Raw genomic sequence first — 20,604 nt, 5'->3', positions numbered from 1 at the left:
TGTTCTGTCAGGAAGTTTCTCCTTAATTCTAGGTTGCTTCTCTCCTTGATTAGTTTCCACGCATTGCTTCTTCAGGTGCTTTGGAGAATGGCTTGACTCCCTCTTCTTTGGGGTAGCCCCTGAGATAGTGGAACACTGCTATCATGGCACCCCTAGGATTGGGCTGAGAGAGAGAGAGAGAGACTGGCCCAAAATCACTCAGCCGACTTTTTATGGCTAAAGTGGGATTTGAACTCATGGTTCAACAGACTTGAGAGTCAAACAGGCTCTCAAGTCTGTTGTAATGTCGAACACTAAGCAATCAGACATAATTCAAGGACTACCTGTAGCAATTGGGAGTGCCTAGCTTTGAGAACCTATTGTGGCTCCTTTAAGAATTTTCAAGGGCTTTGTGCATCTAATGGGATGGATTGTGGTGTGTTTGAATGCTATCATTAGCTAGGATTTGCATCAAACAATGTATGGGGTGGCTTTAGATTCCTGAATAAGTTTTGTCTTTTTATCATCCGCATTCAGATGATAACCACCACCACAGATAAGTTGTGGTGGCATAGTGGTTTAGACTGCAGTATTGCAGGCTAACTCTGCCCAGTGCCAGGAATTCGATCCCGCTCAAGGTTGACTCAGCCTTCCGAGGTTGGTAAAATGAGGACCCAGACTGTTGGGGGCAAGAGGCTGACTCTATAAATCGCTTAGAGAGGGCTGCAAAGCACCGTGAAGCGGTATATAAGTCTAAGTGCTATTGCTATTCAGTCTGGAGCTGAGCTCACCTTCTGATATACCAAATTAACTGAAGATATATTGCAATATGTGGTAATTGGCAACTGACTAGATTTTTTAAAAAAGTGAGTCCAAAGATTTTTCTATTTTATACACAAAGATAAGCAGACAACAATTTCCATCAGACAGACAGGAGGAACTGTAGACGCCCTCACACACCTGGTTTTCCAATTCCTCCGTGCTTCCAACATGTAGTAGAAGACAGTGCAAAGCTGCTAACTGGTCGTTATCTGACTTGCTCTTCCACAAAAATTGTAGCAAAGCCTTTGGGCTCATTTCCACAGTAAATATTTTTCCCGTGCTGCGATCCAAGACACTTGATTTGGCTGGGGAAAAGACGGTGTCAGTGTTCAGTGGATTAATTTTTGCATCTTCGCCTGAAGAAAACAAAATTGGATAGAAGGATTTTTACGGAGGGTGCAGGGAAATCTCTAAGATCTCTTCCAATCCTACGATTTATTCAATGTTCTAGATCAGAGAACGGCAACCTGGGCTCTGGAGCTGCATGTGGCCCTTTCATCCCTCTGCCATAGCTCCCTGTGGCTCAAAATATGCATCACAACTGCCAATGTGCGACACCCACCGGCACACAACTTATTGTGCTTTTCAAACTCCCACCCCACCCCGGTGGGCCAACTAGGGATAAATCCAAGGAAAGTACAGTTTCCAAAGAAAAGAGAACGTTTAATGGTACGTGGGCAGATTCATTTGCTTTCGCTGCTGACGAGACCGGTTTACCAATCTGCTTAATATGTGGCGAGACTTTGGCAAACAACAAAAAGTCGAATGTTGCAAGACATTTCCACAATAAACACTCACCCTTTGCTGAAAAATATCCAGATGAGAAATGGAAGAAAAAAAAAAGGCATTTTGGAATGATGCAGAAGTTCATTGATTTCATAAATGCAACACACTATAGGGTTTTTTTATACATAACATAAAGGTAAAAGAAAAATGATATATGCAGTGTTATCTTCATTTTATATGTCAAAAGGATTTTGTGGCTCCCACTGTTTTCTTTTCTGTGGGAAACGGGTTCAATGGCTCTTTGAGTGTTTAAGGTAGCCAACACCCGTTCTAGATTGTAAATTATGCACCGCCTGTGGTCCGATCTAAGCTTAGTACACAAAATTGTCTGCTACAACATCCTACCTGTCAACGACTTCTTCAGCTTCAACCACAATAATACACGGGCAAACAATACATACAAACTCAAAGTAAACCACTCCAAACTCGATTGCAGAAAACACGACTTCAGCACAGAGTGGTCAACGCCTGGGACTCACTACCTGACTCCGTTGTTACAGCCTCAACCCCTCACAGCTTCAACCTCAAACTGTCTACCGCGGACCTCACCCCATTCCTAAGAGGTCCTTAAAGGGGGTGTGCATAAGCGCACCAGCGCGCCTACCGTCCCTGTCCTACTGTCCCCATTGATCTGTATTTACTCCCTTTGTTCTTGTTTATGTTCATACATACACCTGCTATCTTGTACATGTCTGACAAACACATAAATAAAATACAGACATTTCCTTCTCCTAGGAACATTTCTTTTTTAAATAAAAATACCTGACAGAAAGAAACTGTGGCAGGTGAGGTCAGTATGTTGGGTGTCCAGAAGATGCAGGAATTGTCCAGGTAAGTACACAGCCAGGTAAGAGCCTGTTTTGGGGATGAAGGTTGTTTTTTTAAAAAACATAATAAATCAAAATAAAATAGCACAGAACTGAACTGTACACACTAGGTGCATTATTCAACATTGCGGTATTACTATGTCATTAATTCTAGAATACAGGTAATCCTCGATTTACGACAGTTCATTGAGTGACCGTTTGATGTAAGAACAGTGCTGAACAAAGTGACTTATGACTCGTTTTCACACTTACAAGCGTTGTAGCAACCTCCCATGGTTACGTGACCAAAATTCAGCCGCTTGGCAACTGACTCACATTTATGATGGTTGAAGGTCCCCTTTTGCGACTGTCTAACAAGCAAAATCAACGGGGAAGCCAGATTTGCTTGAGAACCATGTGACTAAGTGAACAACTGCAGGGATTCACTTCATGCCTGTGGCAAAAAAAGTTCGTAAAACAGGGCAAGGCTCACTCAACCAATGTCTCATTTAGCAACAAAAATTTGGGACTCAATTGTAGTCATATGTGGAAGACTACCTGTAATATTTACAGACACCTCACGTTCCTGGACATAAACTGTTTCAACTCCTTCCCTCAATATGACGCTATAGAGCCCTGCACACCAGAACAACTAGACACAAGGGGAGTTTTTTCCTGAATGCCATCACTCTGCTAAACAAATAATTCCCTCAACACTGTCCAAAGTCTACACTACTATTATTATTAATCTTCCCATCACTACTTATCACCCATCCCCTCCCACTTGTGACTTTATGATGGTTACTTCGTCACTTGTATCCTTACAATTTATATGGATTGTTTCCTAGTATGATTTGATTGCTTATTGTACCCTATGACTATTATTAAGTATTGTACCTGATGATTCTTGACTCTTGACAAATGTATCTTTTCTTTTATGTACACTGAGAGCATTTGCATCAAAGACAAATTCCTTGTGTGTCCAATCATACTTGGCCAATAAAGAATTCTATTCTATTCTATTCTATTCTATTCTATTCTATTCTATTCTATTCCATTCCATTCCATTCCATTCCATTCCATTCTTTTCTATTCTATTTCGTTAAGCAGACAATCCACAATTTATCTCCCCTTTTAAAACAATTCCAACATTATGGGATATTTCTCAGGAAGTGAAGCAGCTGAAGAATTCAAATGTTTCCCCGCAAGAAAAATTCCAAGTCTATTAAAATGCTTTGTTCTGCCAAGCAGAATGAAGCCAAGTTAGAAACAATTCCTTATTTGGCAAAACAGATTTATGGGGATCGGGAAGAGATTGCGGCAGAGCACAAAGACAACACAAAACACACATGTTCTAGCGTTTCAGTGGAAATATCTCCCAAGTGCCTTAAATCGTTAAGTGTGTTTCATTCAAAGAAGCAGAAAAGGAGAAGAGGGGGATTAAATTATTAATTTACCAAGATCCAAAAAACCCAGCTCCTTTATCTGCAGATAATTCATCTCTTCCAAAGTGGCGGTATAAGTTTTACTATAACCTGAAAAGAGAAAGATGTAAAGGTGCAGGTAATATAATTCTGAAAGTGATATGAATTAAAACAGGAACGTAAACAAGGGATCAAGGTTAGGTTTCCACCTGAATTTTACAAACCACAGCATTAATTAACCGTTAATTTTTTGTTGTTGTTGTTCATTCACAGAAAGATTTAAATAAAATTAAATAAAAAAGAAGGATAGACAAAGCATTTCATAAGTAGGCCTGGTGTTCTTATGGTGGATTTTTAAATAGAGAGTAGGGTAGAAATTCAAACAGGAAACAGAATTCAAATAGAAGGTAGTTTGTGCAGTGTTCCCTTTAAAGGTTTTCTACTGTACCTGTTTCTTTAAACAGATATTGAAGTGCATACTTCAGAAATGCATTCTTAAAAGTTTGGGCAAAATGTCTTAGTGCTGCAAATTTACCAGTAAACAATTTCCACTGAACATTTATTTATGTATTTGTATCCTGCCTTTATTATTTTTTTTTTACAAATAACTCAAGGTGGCAAAATATATCCAACACAACTTCCTCCCCACAACAACACAACAACCACCTTGTTAGGTGGGTTGAGGCGAGAAAGAAAGACTGGCCCCAAGGTCACCCAACTGGCTTTCATGGCTAAGGCAGGACTTGAACTCACAGCCTCCTGCTTTCTAGGTTGGCACCTTAACCAGTGGTGGATTGCAGCTGGTTCACACCGGCTAGCCCGTACTGGTAGTTCTGACCACCGGCTGGGCCCGCCCACTTGCCCCGGTGCTAACCCGTCTTATAAAACTGGCTTGCTCACCCGGCCCCTGCATCCCAGCTGAGTTGTGCGCCTTGCCTGCTTGATTTACTGCGGATGTGGCATGCAGGAATCTGTTTTTGCAGCTGTGAATGAAGGCGGGGCGCATGTGTGCACATTTTCGGTTTTGCACTGGTGAACCGGGTATTACAGTATATGCAGCTCACCTCTGACCTTAACCATTAGATCAAACTGCCTCTCATATTAATCATGTATCAGTATAACATCCAGATAATTTTGTCAGAGATGGTATAAACTTACCTTTATGTAGAAAAGCCACAGAGTAAGATACTTCCTTGGAATTCATACTAGCCAAACTATAACACAAACATAAACTTCCTAGGAAGAAAACACATATAGAGATAATCCTCAGAGATAATTGTGTGACCACAATTTATGTTAAGTAAGACATCTGTTAAGTGAATGTTAAGCTTAGTTGCCACGATTTAACTGTTTTTAGATACTTTTGGCTTGGAGGATTGATGGAGGATTGCTTCCAAAGCTGTGAAGTCTGGCGAGGTGCAAGCTGTCTAACCACGGTGGCGCCATGGTTAGAATGCAGGACTGCAGGCTACTTCTGCTGACTGCCGGCTGCCTGCAATTTGGCAATTCGAAACTCACCAGGCTCAAGGTTGACTCAGCCTTCCATCCTTCCCAGATTGGTAAAACAGGGAGCCAAATTGTTGGAGGCAATAGGCTGACATTGTAAATCGCTTAGAGAGAAGCTGTAAAGCACTGTAAAGTGGTATATAAGTCTAAGTGCTATTGCTACTCCTTCCTTCCTTCCTTCCTTCCTTCCTTCCTTCCTTCCTTCCTTCCTTCCTTCCTTCCTATTTTCTTCCTCATTCTCCTTCCTGGTGGCACAATGGTTAGAATACCATATTGCAGGCTGACTCTGCCCAATGCCAGGAGTTTGATCCTGATCGGCTCAAGGTTGACTTAGCCTTCCATCCTTCCAAGATGGGTAAAATGAGGACCCAGATTGTTGTGGGCAATAGGCTGACTCCGTAAACTGCTTAGAGAGGGCTGACAACACTGTCCAATTATTTACAAAGTCTGCACTATTATTATATTCATATTCTCATCACTCCTTATCACCCCTCCCCTCCCACTTGTGACTGTATGACTGTAACTTTGTCGCTTGTATCCTAACGATTTATATTAACTGTTTCCTAGTATGATTTGATTGCTTATTGTACCCTCTGACTATTATCAAGTGTGCCTGATGATTCTTGATGAATGTATCTTTTCTTTTATGTACACTGAGAGCATCTGCACCAAGACAAACTCCTTGTGTGTCCAATCACACTTGGCCAATAAAGAATTCTGTTCTATTCTATTCTATTCTATTCTATTCTATTCTATTCTATTCTATTCTCATTCTCATTCTCATTCTCATTCAATTCTATGCTATGCTATGCTATGCTATGCTATTCTCATTCTATTCCATTCCATTCCATCTGATATTTTCTATTCCATATTCTAATTCTTATTCCATATTCTAACTCTTATTCTTATTCTTATTCTTATTCTTATGCTATCCTATCCTATCCTATCCTATCCTATCCTATCCTATCCTATCCTATCCTATCCTATTCTCATTCTATTCTATGCTGTGCCATGCCATTCCTATTCTAAAGCACTGTAAAGCAGTACATAAGTCTAAGTGCTATTGCTAGGACAGTGGCTCTCCAATTTTTGGGGCACCAGGGACCTGTTCTGTGGGGAGGTTTTTCCACAGACTGGAGGGGGATGGAGTTTTAGGTGCAGCTTGCATCCTGCGGATGGGGCGTCACTTGTTTCCACGGCCCGGTTTCTGGCTTTGCCGTGGCCCGATGCCAGTCCATGGACCAGGGGTTGAAGACACCCTGGTCTAGGATATACTATTAAGCAGAGGAAATACCTCTGGAAGCTCAGTCTGCAGTATAGCAAAAGAGAGAATCTGCAAATATATAACTCAAAGGTTCCCAATGCTTGTTATTTCAAAAACTAGCTTGTTTACCTGTGTCACTGGTAAAAACATGTACATCCAAAGGTTTGGGTATAGTTTCTTGGTCTCGATAATAGCTGTAATTCACGTTCACGGATCTAGAAGAGAAAACAGGAGTTCCTACGTCTTTATCTTGAAGAGCTACCTTACGGAAATCCATAATCGAAGTGAAAGGAATCAACAGGATTCTCCAACAAATCAAACACTTGTCATTTTAAAAGATTATTTCTTCAATTCAGTCCAGCTAATTGATTTTGGAAGGAGAAGCATATCGTTCCCAACAACTCAATTTGCAGAGATGAGATTAATTAACAACAGGCGAACTATTTATTGATGCAGATTAGCTATGCAGGATTATAATGATACAGCTATTAGCAATTGAAATGCTTACACAAAATTTTAATTATTTGTATTTGTGAATGTATGCTATGTAGGTTTAGTTTGCCTTCTTCTTAATTTCTTTTAGAGGGTTGTGATTTTAAAAAAAATTCTTTTTTTTTTTCAATTTTAAAAAATTATATTTACTTTATCCTATTCATAGAAGCAAGCACACACACACACACATACACACACACACACACACACTAGCTGGATACCAGGGCTTTGCTATTAAACTATATGATCGGGCTTAGTTTTGGGAAGGAAAATAAGGGGGAGGGATTCTGCCTCTGCCTACCAGCATCCATCGGTATTCATCTGGCTAGCGTCCTGTCAGTGTGTGAGAGTTGAGGGCTGTTTGGAAAGTGAAACAGTATTTGCTGTGAGAGCAAGGAGCCTGGGTGTGGCTTAGCTCAACTGTTCTGTACTAAAGCTGCTTGCTGCTGTGAAACTAAAACTGAAACTCCTCTCCTCTGCTTGTGTTTTGTCTTTGGAACAGCTTTCTTTTCAGGTGCGGGGAGGCAACAGATCTCCTTAGCATCAGAGCATGTTAATAATAATAATATATGAAATACTAATGCTCTGGTGATCATTTTGAAAAGTCCTTTCTTAGTGAGCACCTAGAAGCCAAGAGGAACATACGTGCCAATTATCAAGTTTGTAGGCTTTACAGTTCTGGAGATTTTGTGATGATGCCTGAGTGGTATTTTGCTGTGTGTGTGTGTGTGTATACACAATATAATATATATTTGATACTCACCTTAATCTTATGTCAGCCATGGAGATCTCTAAAGGTACTTCAAGCTGTTTAAAAATGAAAAGGCAGCTTTGGTTACCCCAGTAGAGAGGATTAGAAAGCAACTGTATTTCAAACGTAATTGAGAAAAATAATTGTCTGTCTGTCTATCTATCTATCTATCTATCTATCTATCTATCTATCTATCTATCTATCTATCATCTATCTATCCTGCCCAACCCCCTATAAGGTGACTCCCACTGTCTTACAATTTATAGAGATGAATTCATCCAATTTTATCCGATTTACTAGCAGTTTCCTGTAAGAAATCCATTTACATTTCTTTAATAAGACATTGATAGAATAGGAATAAGTTGTTAAGGCATCCACATGATTTTGAGCATTCTCCTTTACTTCTCAAGGAATTCCTCTTTTGCAAATAATGACCACCACCTGCCTGGAATATAGGTGTTCAAGAAAGACAGCCTTCTTCAATTTAAAAAAAAAGGTAAAGGTTTCCCTTGTCCAGTTGTGTCCGATTCTAGGGGACAGTGCAAATCTCCATTTCCTGGCCGAGGGATCCAGCGCTGTCTAGAGACACTTCCATGGTCATGTGGCCAACATGGATATATGCTGAGGCGTATGGAAAGCTGTTATCTTCCCACCGAAGTGGTACCTATTAATCTACTCACATTTGCATGCTTTCGAACTGTTACGTGGGCAAAAACTGAGGCAAAAATGGGAGCTCATCCCTTTGTGTGACGCAGGGGGCTCCAACCCGGACTGTCGGCTCTTCAGCAGACAAGCTCTGTGTTTTTAACTGCTGAGCCATCATCGCATCCCCCTTCTTCAATTACACCCTTCTAAATGCATACAGAACCTAGAATTCCAAGACAGACTGACAATTGTTGAAAGTTTTAACCCTGTATATTAAGAGCATGATGCTGAAAAAAGGCTAGACAATTACGTAGATGGGTATGTTCTATTTTTGAAATTATTGCTTTCTTAAAGGATGCAGGTGACATGTATTCCATAACCAAAACACACAAGCAGTAGATGTTCAATGCACATATGCTGCACACTAATCCATAATGCAAATTTGCTTGTTTTAAAATAATGTGTGAATGCAATCAAATGTGGGTTATTTAAATTCCGTTTAACCCTGCGTATATGGGACACATGTTTAAGATTTAAAAATTGATATTGTCCTTTGCATTGATCAGACACAGATCTACATCCAATCCTCCCCATTCACACACACCCCAAAACCCCTTCCATGTGCAATTTAACAGTATTTTCCGTATATAAAATCTGAAGAGAACTTACTATCAGTTTAAAGTCTTTATTGGGATAAAATTGGATGCAATTTAATATGTCCCTTTCTTCTTCCTAGAATGAAAAGAAGAGACTGAAATTCGATCATCTGTGGAGGTAAACATTATCCTGGCACTGGAAAATCTATATTATTATTATTTTTAAATTACAAACTAATGTTTCTCAACAGATTTTTAATGAGAAATGTAGGACCACAAGAAGGGAAGGAGAGTTCATCTGCATGTTTTTTTTTTACTTATGTTGAGCTGTCCCTGAACAAACAAGGCAATATTATGATTTTCATTAAGAGGAGACTCAACAAATGTAGATTGTAGCTGCAGACCAGGTGAATCAGAAAGATATTTGACCAAACTACTTTCAAATATTATCTTGTCTCCTAGGACTTAAAAAATGTTTCAGCCTCATTTGCTTCCTTTGTACATATTTCTATCAAGGCCAACTTGCCAGGAGTCTGAATCCAAGGAGGAAGAACAGCTGACAGGGAGTGGGAGTGTAGCTCTGTTGGCTGTGGAGGAAACTGGGGGAAGGGCAAAGTCAGGTTGGGCAGAGCAGGGAGAGGTAGAACAAGGGAGATGGGGTTCAGAGGAAGAACCAGGTCCACCCCCTCTTCATCCTAGGGCATGCAGGGAGGAATGGAGAAAAGAGCAACGTGGTGGTGTGGCTTATGGGGGAGGAAAGGGCCCTGATTCCCTTCATTAGCCGCACCTAGGGAGGGAGTTTAAAGGAGAGGCAGTTGGGAGGGGCGTTTGTCGAGAACAAATGCTGAATTCATCTAGTGTTGAGAGTTGTGGCCTGCATTCCTGACATTCTTCTTGACTGTTTGAATTATTACTGTGCTTCTTTGTGCTTATCTTGCCTTGCTGGAATTATTGGACTCATTCTTTTGCCCTCCTGGTGCGATTGATTGCAGTCATTTTGCTTACAGCATTTCGACTGGAGTATCTGCAGCCAGAGGCTGTTGCAGGTTTGTTGGAGAGCTTTTTTCCTGTCTGGAGATTAACTGGAACATTGGGGGCAAAGGTGGAGCAAATGAAGGGACTAATATGTATTTTCTGGTTGTGTTGCCTTCATGCCACGCCCCGGGTCATCACACTCTCTCTACCATCATAAATAAGATTATTTATCACAGTTTCATTACTGTTATAAATAACTCAAGGCGACAAATACCACCCTGTGAGGTGAATTGGGCGGAGAGGGAGGAACTGGCTCCCAAATCACCCAAGCAAATTTCATGTCTAAAGTGGGACTAGAACTCAGTCTCCTGGTTTCTAGCCTGGTGTTTTCACCACTGGACCAACTGGCTAACATTTTCTTATGTTTCAGTTCTGGAACCAACTCTATAATTTGCCTCAGAGTTTCAGTATGTTTAGAAAATCTTTCTTTATAACAAGAGAGAGAAGATATCTCTCTCTTGCAAATTCTTCTAAGTATCACTTCAATCGCCTTTAGATAAATAACTCTGCATCATTTTGAGGTGTGCGTCAAATCGCTACAATTAAATAACCCACAGCATGAGGAATATGTCATGCCCTTGTTAGAGTCAGACTCTGAGGAAGAGGAAGAACAGCCAACAGGGAGTGGAGGTGTGGCTCCGGAGGTTGTGGAGGTTAGGGAAGGGCAGAGGCCGGCTGGGCAGTCAGAGGAAGAACCAGGCCCATCCCCTCTTCATTCCAGGACAAGCAGGGAGGAAGGAAACAACTTGGCTTACGAGAGAGGAAGCGGCCCTGATCCCCCTCATTGGTTGCAGCTAGGGACAATAGTATATATGAGGGACAGTTAAAACACAGCGTTGCCAGAAGCAAAGGGTGTTTTATTTTGGGCTGAAGTTATTTTGGTTGGCGTCCTTCCAACAGACTGTGCCTGGTTATCTCCTTGCAGTTGGTAATTACTTATCCTGGTCCGTTGTGGAAATTCCTTCACTGTAGTTTGTTTGGGTTTTTTATTTCACCTCTATCTGCTCATTAAGTTCAGACTGTATTGCTTTCTTTTGAAGAGTACTTTTGAATAAATTTTATCACCAACTGAGAATTATTGAACAGTGGGGCCAAGTTGGAGGCATTAAAGGACATTTATTTACATTTTCGATTTTGTTACATTTGTGTTACACTCCGGGTCATCACAGAATATATGACCAAGAGAATAAAAAAAGATTCTTGTTTTTCACCTTTGTGACAATGTAGAATAGTCTTTGTTCTAGCATGTCCCACTGGGACCACACGAGATCATCGGCAATTCTCTCCTTCGAAAGCCAGCTCGAATTTTCAATCATCTAAAAGGGAAGGAAAGTAGGACGATCTCAGGAGAGAAACAGTACAATGTCACGTAGAACACAGAACAATATGGTTGGAAGGGACCTTGGAGGTCTTCTAGTCCAATCCTCATCTCAAGAAGGAAATTCTATTCCCAAGTCATGTGATCCCCCTTTGTGACCTTTTCATAAGCAATGGGGAGGCAGATTCACTCAACAACCAGTTACTAACTTATCAACAATGGGACGGGGTGGCTCAGTGGCTAAGACGCTGAGCTAGTCAATCAGAAAGGTTGGCAGTTCGGTGGTTCGAATCCCTAGTGAAAATGCAAGTAGAAAAATAAGGACCCCTTTGGTGGGAAGGTAACAGCGTTCTGTCTGCCTTCAGCATTTAGACATGCCGGCCACATGACCATGAAGACGCCTTCAGACAGCGCTGGCTCTTCAGCTTTGTCATGGAGATGAGCACTGCCCCCTAGAGTCAGGAACGACTAGCACGTATGTGTGAGGGGAACCTTTACCTTTACCTAACTTATCAACTGCAGTAATTCACTTAGCAACTGAGGCAAGAAAGGTCATAAAATGGGGCAAAACTCACTAAACAAATGTCTCACTTAGTAACATAAATTTGGGATTCAATTGTGGTCGTAAGTCGAGGACTACCTGTAGATTAAGTGGATAAGTGAGGCTCTTTAGCCTACCGTGACAGGGATTAGAGTTCATCTGTATGATTTCTGGTGATCTCTCGGTTGACAACTTGTATTCTGATGGGAATGAGTTTTATCTTACCCTGTCATAATTCGTCAAAAACCAGATCAGATTTCTGCCCAGGTAATTATATTTTATGTGAGGGAAAAATAGCATTTAGAACAGAACCTGGATATTTTTTTCACTCTGCCCAGTCTCGTTTCAATCACAACAAAAAAGCCCAAAAGGAAGAAAATTACAACATACCACCCTGTTTCCTTCTCTGACAGTTTTGATGTCCAATTTTTCGGCATCTTAAGAAACATAAAGGCAATCTTAGGTAACAGATATCAAGGAACAGGTATTGGGTATATCAAACATTATTTAAAAAGCTGTACACTGGGTCAGGGGTGGCTCCTGGGGGCTCACAGGGGCTTGGGAGAGCCCCTAGCTGAGATTCTGCGGGGCTCAGAGAGTCTCCAATAACCTCAGAAAGACAAGCAGCAAGCAAAAGCTCTTAATAGGCTTCATTGAACTTCTGGGCATTCAGCCCAAAGCATTTCACACCTGGTAAAAGTGTTGCAAGCTAGATAAACAATCCATTCAGCCCTTGCGATGGAGAGCCATTGAGGAAATCAGATAACCTAGCACCGTGATGGCGAACCTATGGCATGTGTGCTGGAAGTGGCATACAGAGCCACTTCTGCTGGCACGCGAGAGGTCGCTCAGAAGAGCCCCAGTGCACATGTGCGCACCGCCCACCCGACAGCTGATTGTCGGGTATCTGGCATGCATGTGCAGGGGCGGGGGTTCATGTGAGACATGCGTGCATGCACAGAGATGCGTGGGTGCAAGGGGGTCTTGCGCGCATACAAGATGTGCACCGCGCATGGGGTGGCACATGAAGGAATCACGCGTGCATGCATACAGGGCATGGGGGGGCCAGCGCACATTGCCTTCTGGGTACAATTTTTGGCATGGGAGCTGAAAAAGGTTAGCTACCACTGACCGAGCCACTAGCCTCCGAGGGGATTAATTTCCAAATAATAAGAACTACGTAACTCACCAGAAACACCACTAAGACTCCAAGATCCCTTTCACAGTCACTGCTATTAAGCCTGGTTTCACCCAGTGTTTTATTTAAGTATTAAATGCACAAAATAATAAACAACTTTTTGGTATATTATCTTTTTTTAGGCAATTAGGGCAAAGAAGCGACGTCGAGTTGGCCACACCCACACAGTCACATGACCACCTAGCCACACCCACCCAGTCACATGACCACCTAGCCACAACCACCCAGCCACATGACTATCCAGCCAGTCATTAGGGCAGAGAGCCCCTTGCTAGAAAATTTGAAGCCCACCCCTGCAGTGGGTCCATACTGTATATTTCTTCATTTCTACTATTGGGGTTCAAAGGGTGTTGCGGGAGAAGTTGAAAAGGCAAATAGCATGTAGCAACAAAAATCTTGGGTTAGATCAGGGGCGTCAAACTCCCATGGGGCCACCCTGGAAACAGCCCAGGACCGGCCGTCGATGCCTCTGCCACCGAAACTCCCTATTGCCTTTTAGTACACTAAACCTAACCTACACTAAACCAAGGAACTTGCAATCAAAATGCAGAAGTAAAAATACTTACATTTATCTTCTGAAATGAGTAAGAGGCAGCTATCTGACCATGACGTTTTATCTGTAAGGGGATATAGGAACTGAAAAAGAGAATTGTTCAGAAATTTGTTTAAAAAATATATTATGGTTTGCCATTGACATCACATATTTGTCTACTGGAGTCTCATAACTAGATCCTATTAACATTACTTGTTATTTGAAAGACTGCCTCCACCTAGTTGTAACTGCCCATCCCATCAGGTCCGGAAGTAGAGGTACGCCTTGAGTCCCAACTGCAAAGAGTTTTAGCTACCAATGGAAAAGAGTCTTTGTAGCTCAAGGTTCAAATGTGAGGTCCTTGGTGCTCTCTGAGCTTGGCTGTTTTCTCGCAGACATTTCATTACCAAACTAGATAACAGCATCAATGCTGAGGATGGAACATGGTTTGGTAATGAAACATCTGCAAGAAAACAAGCCAAGCTCAGAGAGCACCAAGGGCCCCCACAGTCCTTGTCATCTCCTCCTCGTCCTCCTCTTCTTCCTCCCCGCTCCCCCTAAACACCACTCCTTACTAGCACTGATAATGTTACCTACTTAGGTCATGAAATGTGTGCAAGAAAACACCCAAGTTCAACGAATGTTCTGACCCAAGTTCAAATTAAACAGACACAAATTGGGTATAAAAGCAAAGCTTTTCTCATGTGGCGCTGGGAATTCAGTGCATTCCCAGCTAAGAGACATGTAAACCTAATTGTCCAATATCAAAAGCAAGCCCTTTCAAGGCTGAGAAAGGCTGCCAAGAACAGAAGACTAATTACTGATTAAATATCCACCAACAGAAGTTTCAACAACAAACCGGAGTAAGCAGGGCTTCAACGAGGGACTCTGAATCTAAAGAACTTCTTTGCTTCCTGCAAAGAACACATCCCCAAGGGCTGGTTTTTATCCCTTATGGGAGAGGCCATCACCTTCTGCCCTTGCTGCTTCAGCTGCTCTTTCCTTCGAGCAGCGCTGCATGTACGTACACTGGCTCCCCAGGGTCCTCTGCGTCGCTGCTGCCAGATTCCATGACCTCCAAGGCAGCACCCTCCTCTCCGATAGTCCTGCCTCCATCCCTGCATCACACCCAGGCCCCTCGTCCGAGTCCTTGCTATCAGAGACCTCTGCCGTCTGCACCTGCTGCCGGCGAATCACAACAGAGAACACCAAGGACTTCCACTATCCTTGTCTCCTCCTCCATCTCCACCTCTTCCTCCTCCTCCACCTCCTCCCTGCAAACGCCACTCCTTCCTAGCACTTATTATTACCTGTTTGGGTCATGAAAAGTCTGGAAGAAAACAGTCAAGCTCAAAGAGCACCAAAGACCTCTACAATCCTTGTCTGCTCCTCCTCTTATTCCCCTTCCTCCTCCCTATGCCGCCTCCTCCTCCTCCTCAACCCCAGTCCTTACTAGCACTGTTACCTAGTTGGGTCATGAAAAGTCTGCAAGAAAAGAGACAAGCTCAGAGAGCCCCAAGGACCCCCACAATCCTTGTCTAATCCTCCCCTTCCTCCTCCCCCCTTCCTCCTCCTCAATGCCACTCCTTACTAGCACTGATGACGTTACCCAGTTGGGTCACGAAAAGTCTGCAAGAAAACAGCCAAGCTCAGAGACCACCAAGGACCCCACAGTTTCATTTGAGAGAACCTAAGAGATGGGCTGAGTTTCTACCACGGCACTCACCCTGTGGAACACTGTCCCTCCCAAGGCCCCATCTTTGACACCCTTCCAGAAGTCTCTTAAAACATGACTGGGCCAGTAGATCAAGGAAATGATGTGAGGAGATGCCTGCATTGTTTTTAACATCAAATCTCTCCACTATCTTGTTATCAGTAACATTGCTGTTGTCTTTTAATTGTAGAGTTCAACATTCTCCTTTAGGATTGTTTTTATCACAAGCTGTCCAGAGTCATTTTACTGTGATATGGGGCAACTATGTAAATGTAATAATATTTTAAGACTGAATGAGTTTATTATTAAAAGACAAGTCTCATTTGGGAGCCATATGTAGTACTGTATAAAGCTGCTTATTAGCTTATTAATAATTTTTTTACGAAGATGCAATGCATTTAGTGCTTTCTAACATTGTGCTACCATACAAATAATTTTAAATCTGGAGTAAAATCACTCACCTGTACTCTAATACAGCTATCCACAGCCTTTAAAACTTTCACATTATTAAGCGGGTGAATTTCAATTAGCAAGGTCAGACATTTAGGAACTGGGATTAAAAAAACACAAATGAAGATAATATTAACCCATCATTCAGTGATTTGTGAAGTCCATTTAAGAGTGCTTAGATAATTCATGTACCTGTTTCAAAAAGGAACTTTTTCTTTTCCTGTGCTGTCTGCAGGAAACTGATGGCTATTAAAAAAAAAAAAAGATATTGAAAATGCAAAGCATTGAATTGCCATCAAAGCTGACATCAGACAGACCATGGAACAATTCAAAAAAATACGCCAAGATCAGAAGATGTGGAGATACCTGGCCCACACAATCGCCAAGAATCGGACACGACCTTACGGATAACATAATCGTAATCAAGTATTGAAAATTCAACCTGAGGTTTTATTGAGGAAAGTTCAACAAAAGTTAACAGTTCGGCAGAACATGGATCCATAGAGCAGTCGCCACCAACCGGTGGGCCGGGGACCACTGGTAGTCCGTGAGAAAATTTTGATGGTCTGCAGAGAAATGTCCGTGTCCCCCCCCAGCAATTAATCCAGGCTGCGCAGTAACACAAGGCTGCACTGCCTACATGGCCCACCCATCCGCTGGTCTCCACCCTTCGGCCGAGCGCAAACCTTACCTTGAGTAGTCCACATGAGCTGGAACTGGAAGGTGATACCAATGGCAGGGAAGGGAAATCTACCCCGGGGTAGATTGCTGAGGTTGGTGGGAAAGTCGGTGCCATATTCCAGAGCTGCAGTAGTCACAGGTCTGGCCCTTTGGTCATCCCAGAGCAGCTCCTCCAGTCCATAGCAGGCTGGTGCACCCGGGTGGAGGAACAGCTGCTCCGGGATGACCAAAGGTCCAGTCCTGTGACTACTGCAGCTCTGGAATATGGCACCGACTTTCCTACCAACGTCAGCAAGCCACCGTCAGTCAAAATTCATATTAGTGGTCCGCGGGATTTGAAATTATAAATTTGTTGGTCCCTGAGGTCCAAAAGGTTGGCAACCCCTGCCATAGAAGTCATGTAGTCCAACTCTGCTAAGGGACAGGATCTAAAACAGCATCGCTGATAGATGACCATCCAACCTCTGAGAGATGAATTAAGGAGAACTCATCGCTACATATGGAGGTCTGTTCCATCGGGGGGACAATTTGCACAATCAATTTGCACAATCCTGAAGTTCAACCTGAACAAACAACTAAGGAATGTGTGGCCTAATAAAGAGAAGGATCAGGGGTGACATGTTAGCTGCCTTCTAGTATTCCAGGGGCTGTCACAGAGAAGACAAGACCGGCTTGTTCTCCAAAGCAGTTGAGGGCAGGACAAGAAGTAACAGATGGAAAATTATCAAAGAGAGCTCCAATCTAGAACTAAGGAGAAATTTCCTGCTAGGGAGAACAGTTAATCAATGTAACAACTTGCTTCCCAGAGTTGTGTGGGCTCCATCACTGGAATCTTTCAAACATAGACTAGCCAACCGTTTGTCCGGGATGTCCCAAAGGTGCTTTTTTCAAAAGACAACTGGACTTTCTGTTTTTTCTTTGAAGACATTTTACTTCTCATCCATGAAGCTTCTTCAGCTCTGGCTGGATGGTGGGGAGTGGAAGGATTTATATCCCTTTCTAGACAGCTGGTCATTTGCATCCTCTTAGAGTCATTGAGGCCACTGGAAGATTTGCCTGTGTCCTCAGGTCTCCTGAGTGGTGCAAATGGCTGTGGAGTCTTCTTGGAATGGTTTCAAGGACTGTGTTGTAGACAGAAGATAGATGATGTCGTCTATCTCCAGTCTACAACATAGTCCTCCCCACGGCCTGTTTTGGGGGCATTTTTCGGCTGTTTTCAGGACATTTTTGGGATGTTTTTAGGATGTTTTTCAGGATGTTTTCAGGATGTTTTGGGGGACATTTTCAGGACATTTTCAGGATGTTTTTCAGGATGTTTTCAGGATGTTTTTGGGCTATTTTCAGGACATTTTGGGGGATGTTTTCAGGACGTTTTTCAGGATGTTTTCAGGACATTTTTGGGATATTTTCAGGATGTTTTTCAGGACATTTTCCGGGATGTTTTTCAGGATGTTTTTCAGGATGTTTTCAGGATGTTTTTTGGGCCATTTTCAGTATTATTCAGGATATTTCCAGGATGTTTTTGTTTTTCAGGATGTTTTCAGACCATTTTCCAGGATGTTTTTGTTTTTCAGGATGTTTTCAGGATGTTTTTGGGCCTTTTTCAGGACATTTTCAGGCCCTTTTTCAGGCCAAGGACGGCCTGAAAACGGCCTGAAAAACATCCTGAAAATGCCCCCCAAATGCCCTGAAAAACAGCCCAGAAAATGGCCTATTTTTGGAGACCAGCTGACTGGCACACATGTGCACACCAGATACCAGAAGAGCAGCTGGCAATGGGGTGCCTGCCCACTGAGAGGGTTCTGAATGCCACCTCTGGCCCACGTGCCCTAGGCTCACCATCACGGGTCTATATCAACATACAACATCGCTCAAATAGGAGGACTTACCTAACAAGGTCTTTTCACAATTGATGGAACAGCTGATCACCCGCAGGTCTTTTTCAAAAGTGTAGAGGTGCTATTGAAAAAGAAATGACAGTAACCTGTATTACAAAACTGGGGGTTTCCTTAATCAAGCTAAGCCACAAATGCATCCCACTTGGGTTCCGCTTAGTAGGAGGGATGCACGATTCAGTCCCCGAGTTTTGGGGAACCCTAATTAACAGCTTAGCATTTTAGACGAACCAATCAAACGAGGATGTTCAGCACACCCTAACAAACAAAAAGCATGGTTTAGTTTAGCAGAAGGCGCGAACGCAGGTGTGACTCATGGTCGCTGAAATGCAGGAATGCTCTGTGGGTGATTCTTCTGGATACGACTTTACTCACCGAAGTCCTTGGATAGCTTTTTGCCACAACATCTGAATCAGAGGTGGTTATTCAGCCAGTTCTGACCAGTTCCGGAGAACCGGTAGTAGAAATTTTGAGTAGTTTGGAGAACCGGCCAATACCACCTCTGACTGGCCCCACCCCCATCTATTCTCTGCCTCCCATTGAGTCCCTGCTGATCGGCTGGGGCTACTTTGGTTGCCCTGCACAGGAGAACGGAGCTGGAAAGCAGGTTAGTGGGGTGGGGAGGGAATGGGGATTTTGCTGTATCCTTCCCCTGCCATGCCCACCAAGCCAAGCCACACCCAAGCCATGCCATGCCCATCAAGCCACGCCCACAGAACAGGTAGTAAAAGAAATTGAATACCACCACTGATCTGAATACCATCTGAGGCTTCTCAGAAAACAACTGAATGGAAAATTGCTGGGGACCTTCTACCGCTGCACCATAGAGAGTATCTTAACTTACTGCACCTCTGTATGGTTTACCAATTGCATAGTGGCAGATGGGAAAGCACTCCAGAGGGTTAACGTCATTGCCCAGAGGATCATGGGTTGCCCTCTCCCCTCTTTGGAAGAGCTTTATAGCTCTCACGGCCTTAAGAAAGTTCAAAACATTCTCAAAGATCCATCTCATCCTGGGCACCCTTTTTTTGAACTATTACCATCTGGCAGACAGTACAGGATAATAAAAACAAGGACAAACAGGCTGAAAAACAACTTCTATCCCAGGGCAGTAACTCTACTGAATTCTACTGTATAGTGACATATTAATGCAATATCAGGGGTTTTCAATTCAATTGTATAGAATGCAAAGGAGGTGTGTTTGTGTTTTATTTTTACAGTTATAATTATAATAGCCACTGAAGATGTTATTTAATTTCATTGTACGGGGTGCAATGACAATAAAGTGAAAGTAAAGTGAAAGTAAAGTGAAAGTAAAGTGAAAATAAAAGTAAAGTAAAAGTAAAGGTGAAGTGAAGTGAGGTGTGGTGAGGTGAGGTGAAGTGAAGTATTAACCATTTTCCGAGCTTTTCCCTCAGTTGGCTGTAGGACCTGTTTGTTTTGCACTGAACGTAGCCTAACACAGATTTGGGCTGAGAGAGAGTGGCTGGCCCAAAGTCACTCAGTTGGCTTCCATGTCCAAGGCAGGATTAAAACCCGGGCCTCTCACTCTCCATCTCCTAATCCAGCACCCTAACCATTACACAGCTAATCCTCAATTTACAACCATTCAGTTAGTGGCCATTCAAAGTTACAACAACGCTCAAAAAACAAAAAAAAGACCGATGCCCTTTTTTCACACTTAAAACTGTTACGGCATCCCCATGGTCATGTGATCAAAATTCAAATGCTTGGCCACTGGTTCGTACTTATGACTGTTACTGTGTCCCAGAGGTCACATGATTCCCCTTTGGCGACCTTCTCATGACCTTCCCCTTCTCACGGGGAAGCAGATTCACTCAACAACCGGGTTACCAACTGCAGGGATTCACGTAACAACTGAGGCAAGAAAGGCCCTGAGATGGGACAAAACTCACCTAACAAATGTCTCACTTAACAACATAAATTTGCACTGCGGCCTCACGTGAGCAAAATCTGGACACTTGGCAACCGGTTCAGTGGTGGGATTCAATTTTTTTTACTACCGGTTCTGTGGGCGTGGCTTAGTGGGCGTGATGTGGCTTGGTGGGCATGGCTCCACCCCACTAACCTGCTTTCCAGCTCCGTTCTCCTGTGCAGGGCAACCAAAGAAGACCCAGCCGATCAACTGCGACTCAATAATAGAGGGGG

At 42.8% G+C, this 20,604-nt stretch overlaps 1 protein-coding gene across 9 annotated transcripts in view; it reads right to left on the bottom strand.

Moving 5' to 3' along the window:
* Positions 1–20,604, bottom strand: part of GSAP (gamma-secretase activating protein) — a 66,921-nt gene that overhangs the window by 33,908 nt on the left and 12,409 nt on the right. For all 9 annotated transcript variants that reach the window (XR_015743792.1, XM_087934267.1, XM_087934269.1 and 6 more), the window contains exons 4-16: positions 18,430–18,499; positions 16,052–16,105; positions 15,871–15,959; positions 13,730–13,799; positions 12,356–12,402; positions 11,318–11,422; positions 9,145–9,207; positions 7,843–7,886; positions 6,717–6,802; positions 4,976–5,053; positions 3,851–3,928; positions 2,350–2,442; positions 940–1,157 (exon numbers count right to left, since the gene is read on the bottom strand). Coding sequence is in view for 8 of the 9 variants with exons in the window: in XM_087934267.1 (XP_087790393.1) it covers positions 940–1,157; positions 2,350–2,442; positions 3,851–3,928; positions 4,976–5,053; positions 6,717–6,802; positions 7,843–7,886; positions 9,145–9,207; positions 11,318–11,422; positions 12,356–12,402; positions 13,730–13,799; positions 15,871–15,959; positions 16,052–16,105; positions 18,430–18,499 (1,095 nt within the window). In the remaining variant the exon portion in view is untranslated. The remainder of the gene's footprint in view (positions 1–939; positions 1,158–2,349; positions 2,443–3,850; positions 3,929–4,975; positions 5,054–6,716; positions 6,803–7,842; positions 7,887–9,144; positions 9,208–11,317; positions 11,423–12,355; positions 12,403–13,729; positions 13,800–15,870; positions 15,960–16,051; positions 16,106–18,429; positions 18,500–20,604) is intronic.

This window comes from Pseudonaja textilis, chromosome 5 (genome assembly GCF_049901715.1).
Source record: "Pseudonaja textilis isolate UNSWEBS1 chromosome 5, rPseTex1.2, whole genome shotgun sequence".
NCBI lineage: Eukaryota > Metazoa > Chordata > Lepidosauria > Squamata > Elapidae > Pseudonaja > Pseudonaja textilis.
The sequence above is the reverse complement of the archived record's forward strand: the minus strand, read 5'-3'. Positions and strand labels throughout refer to the sequence as shown.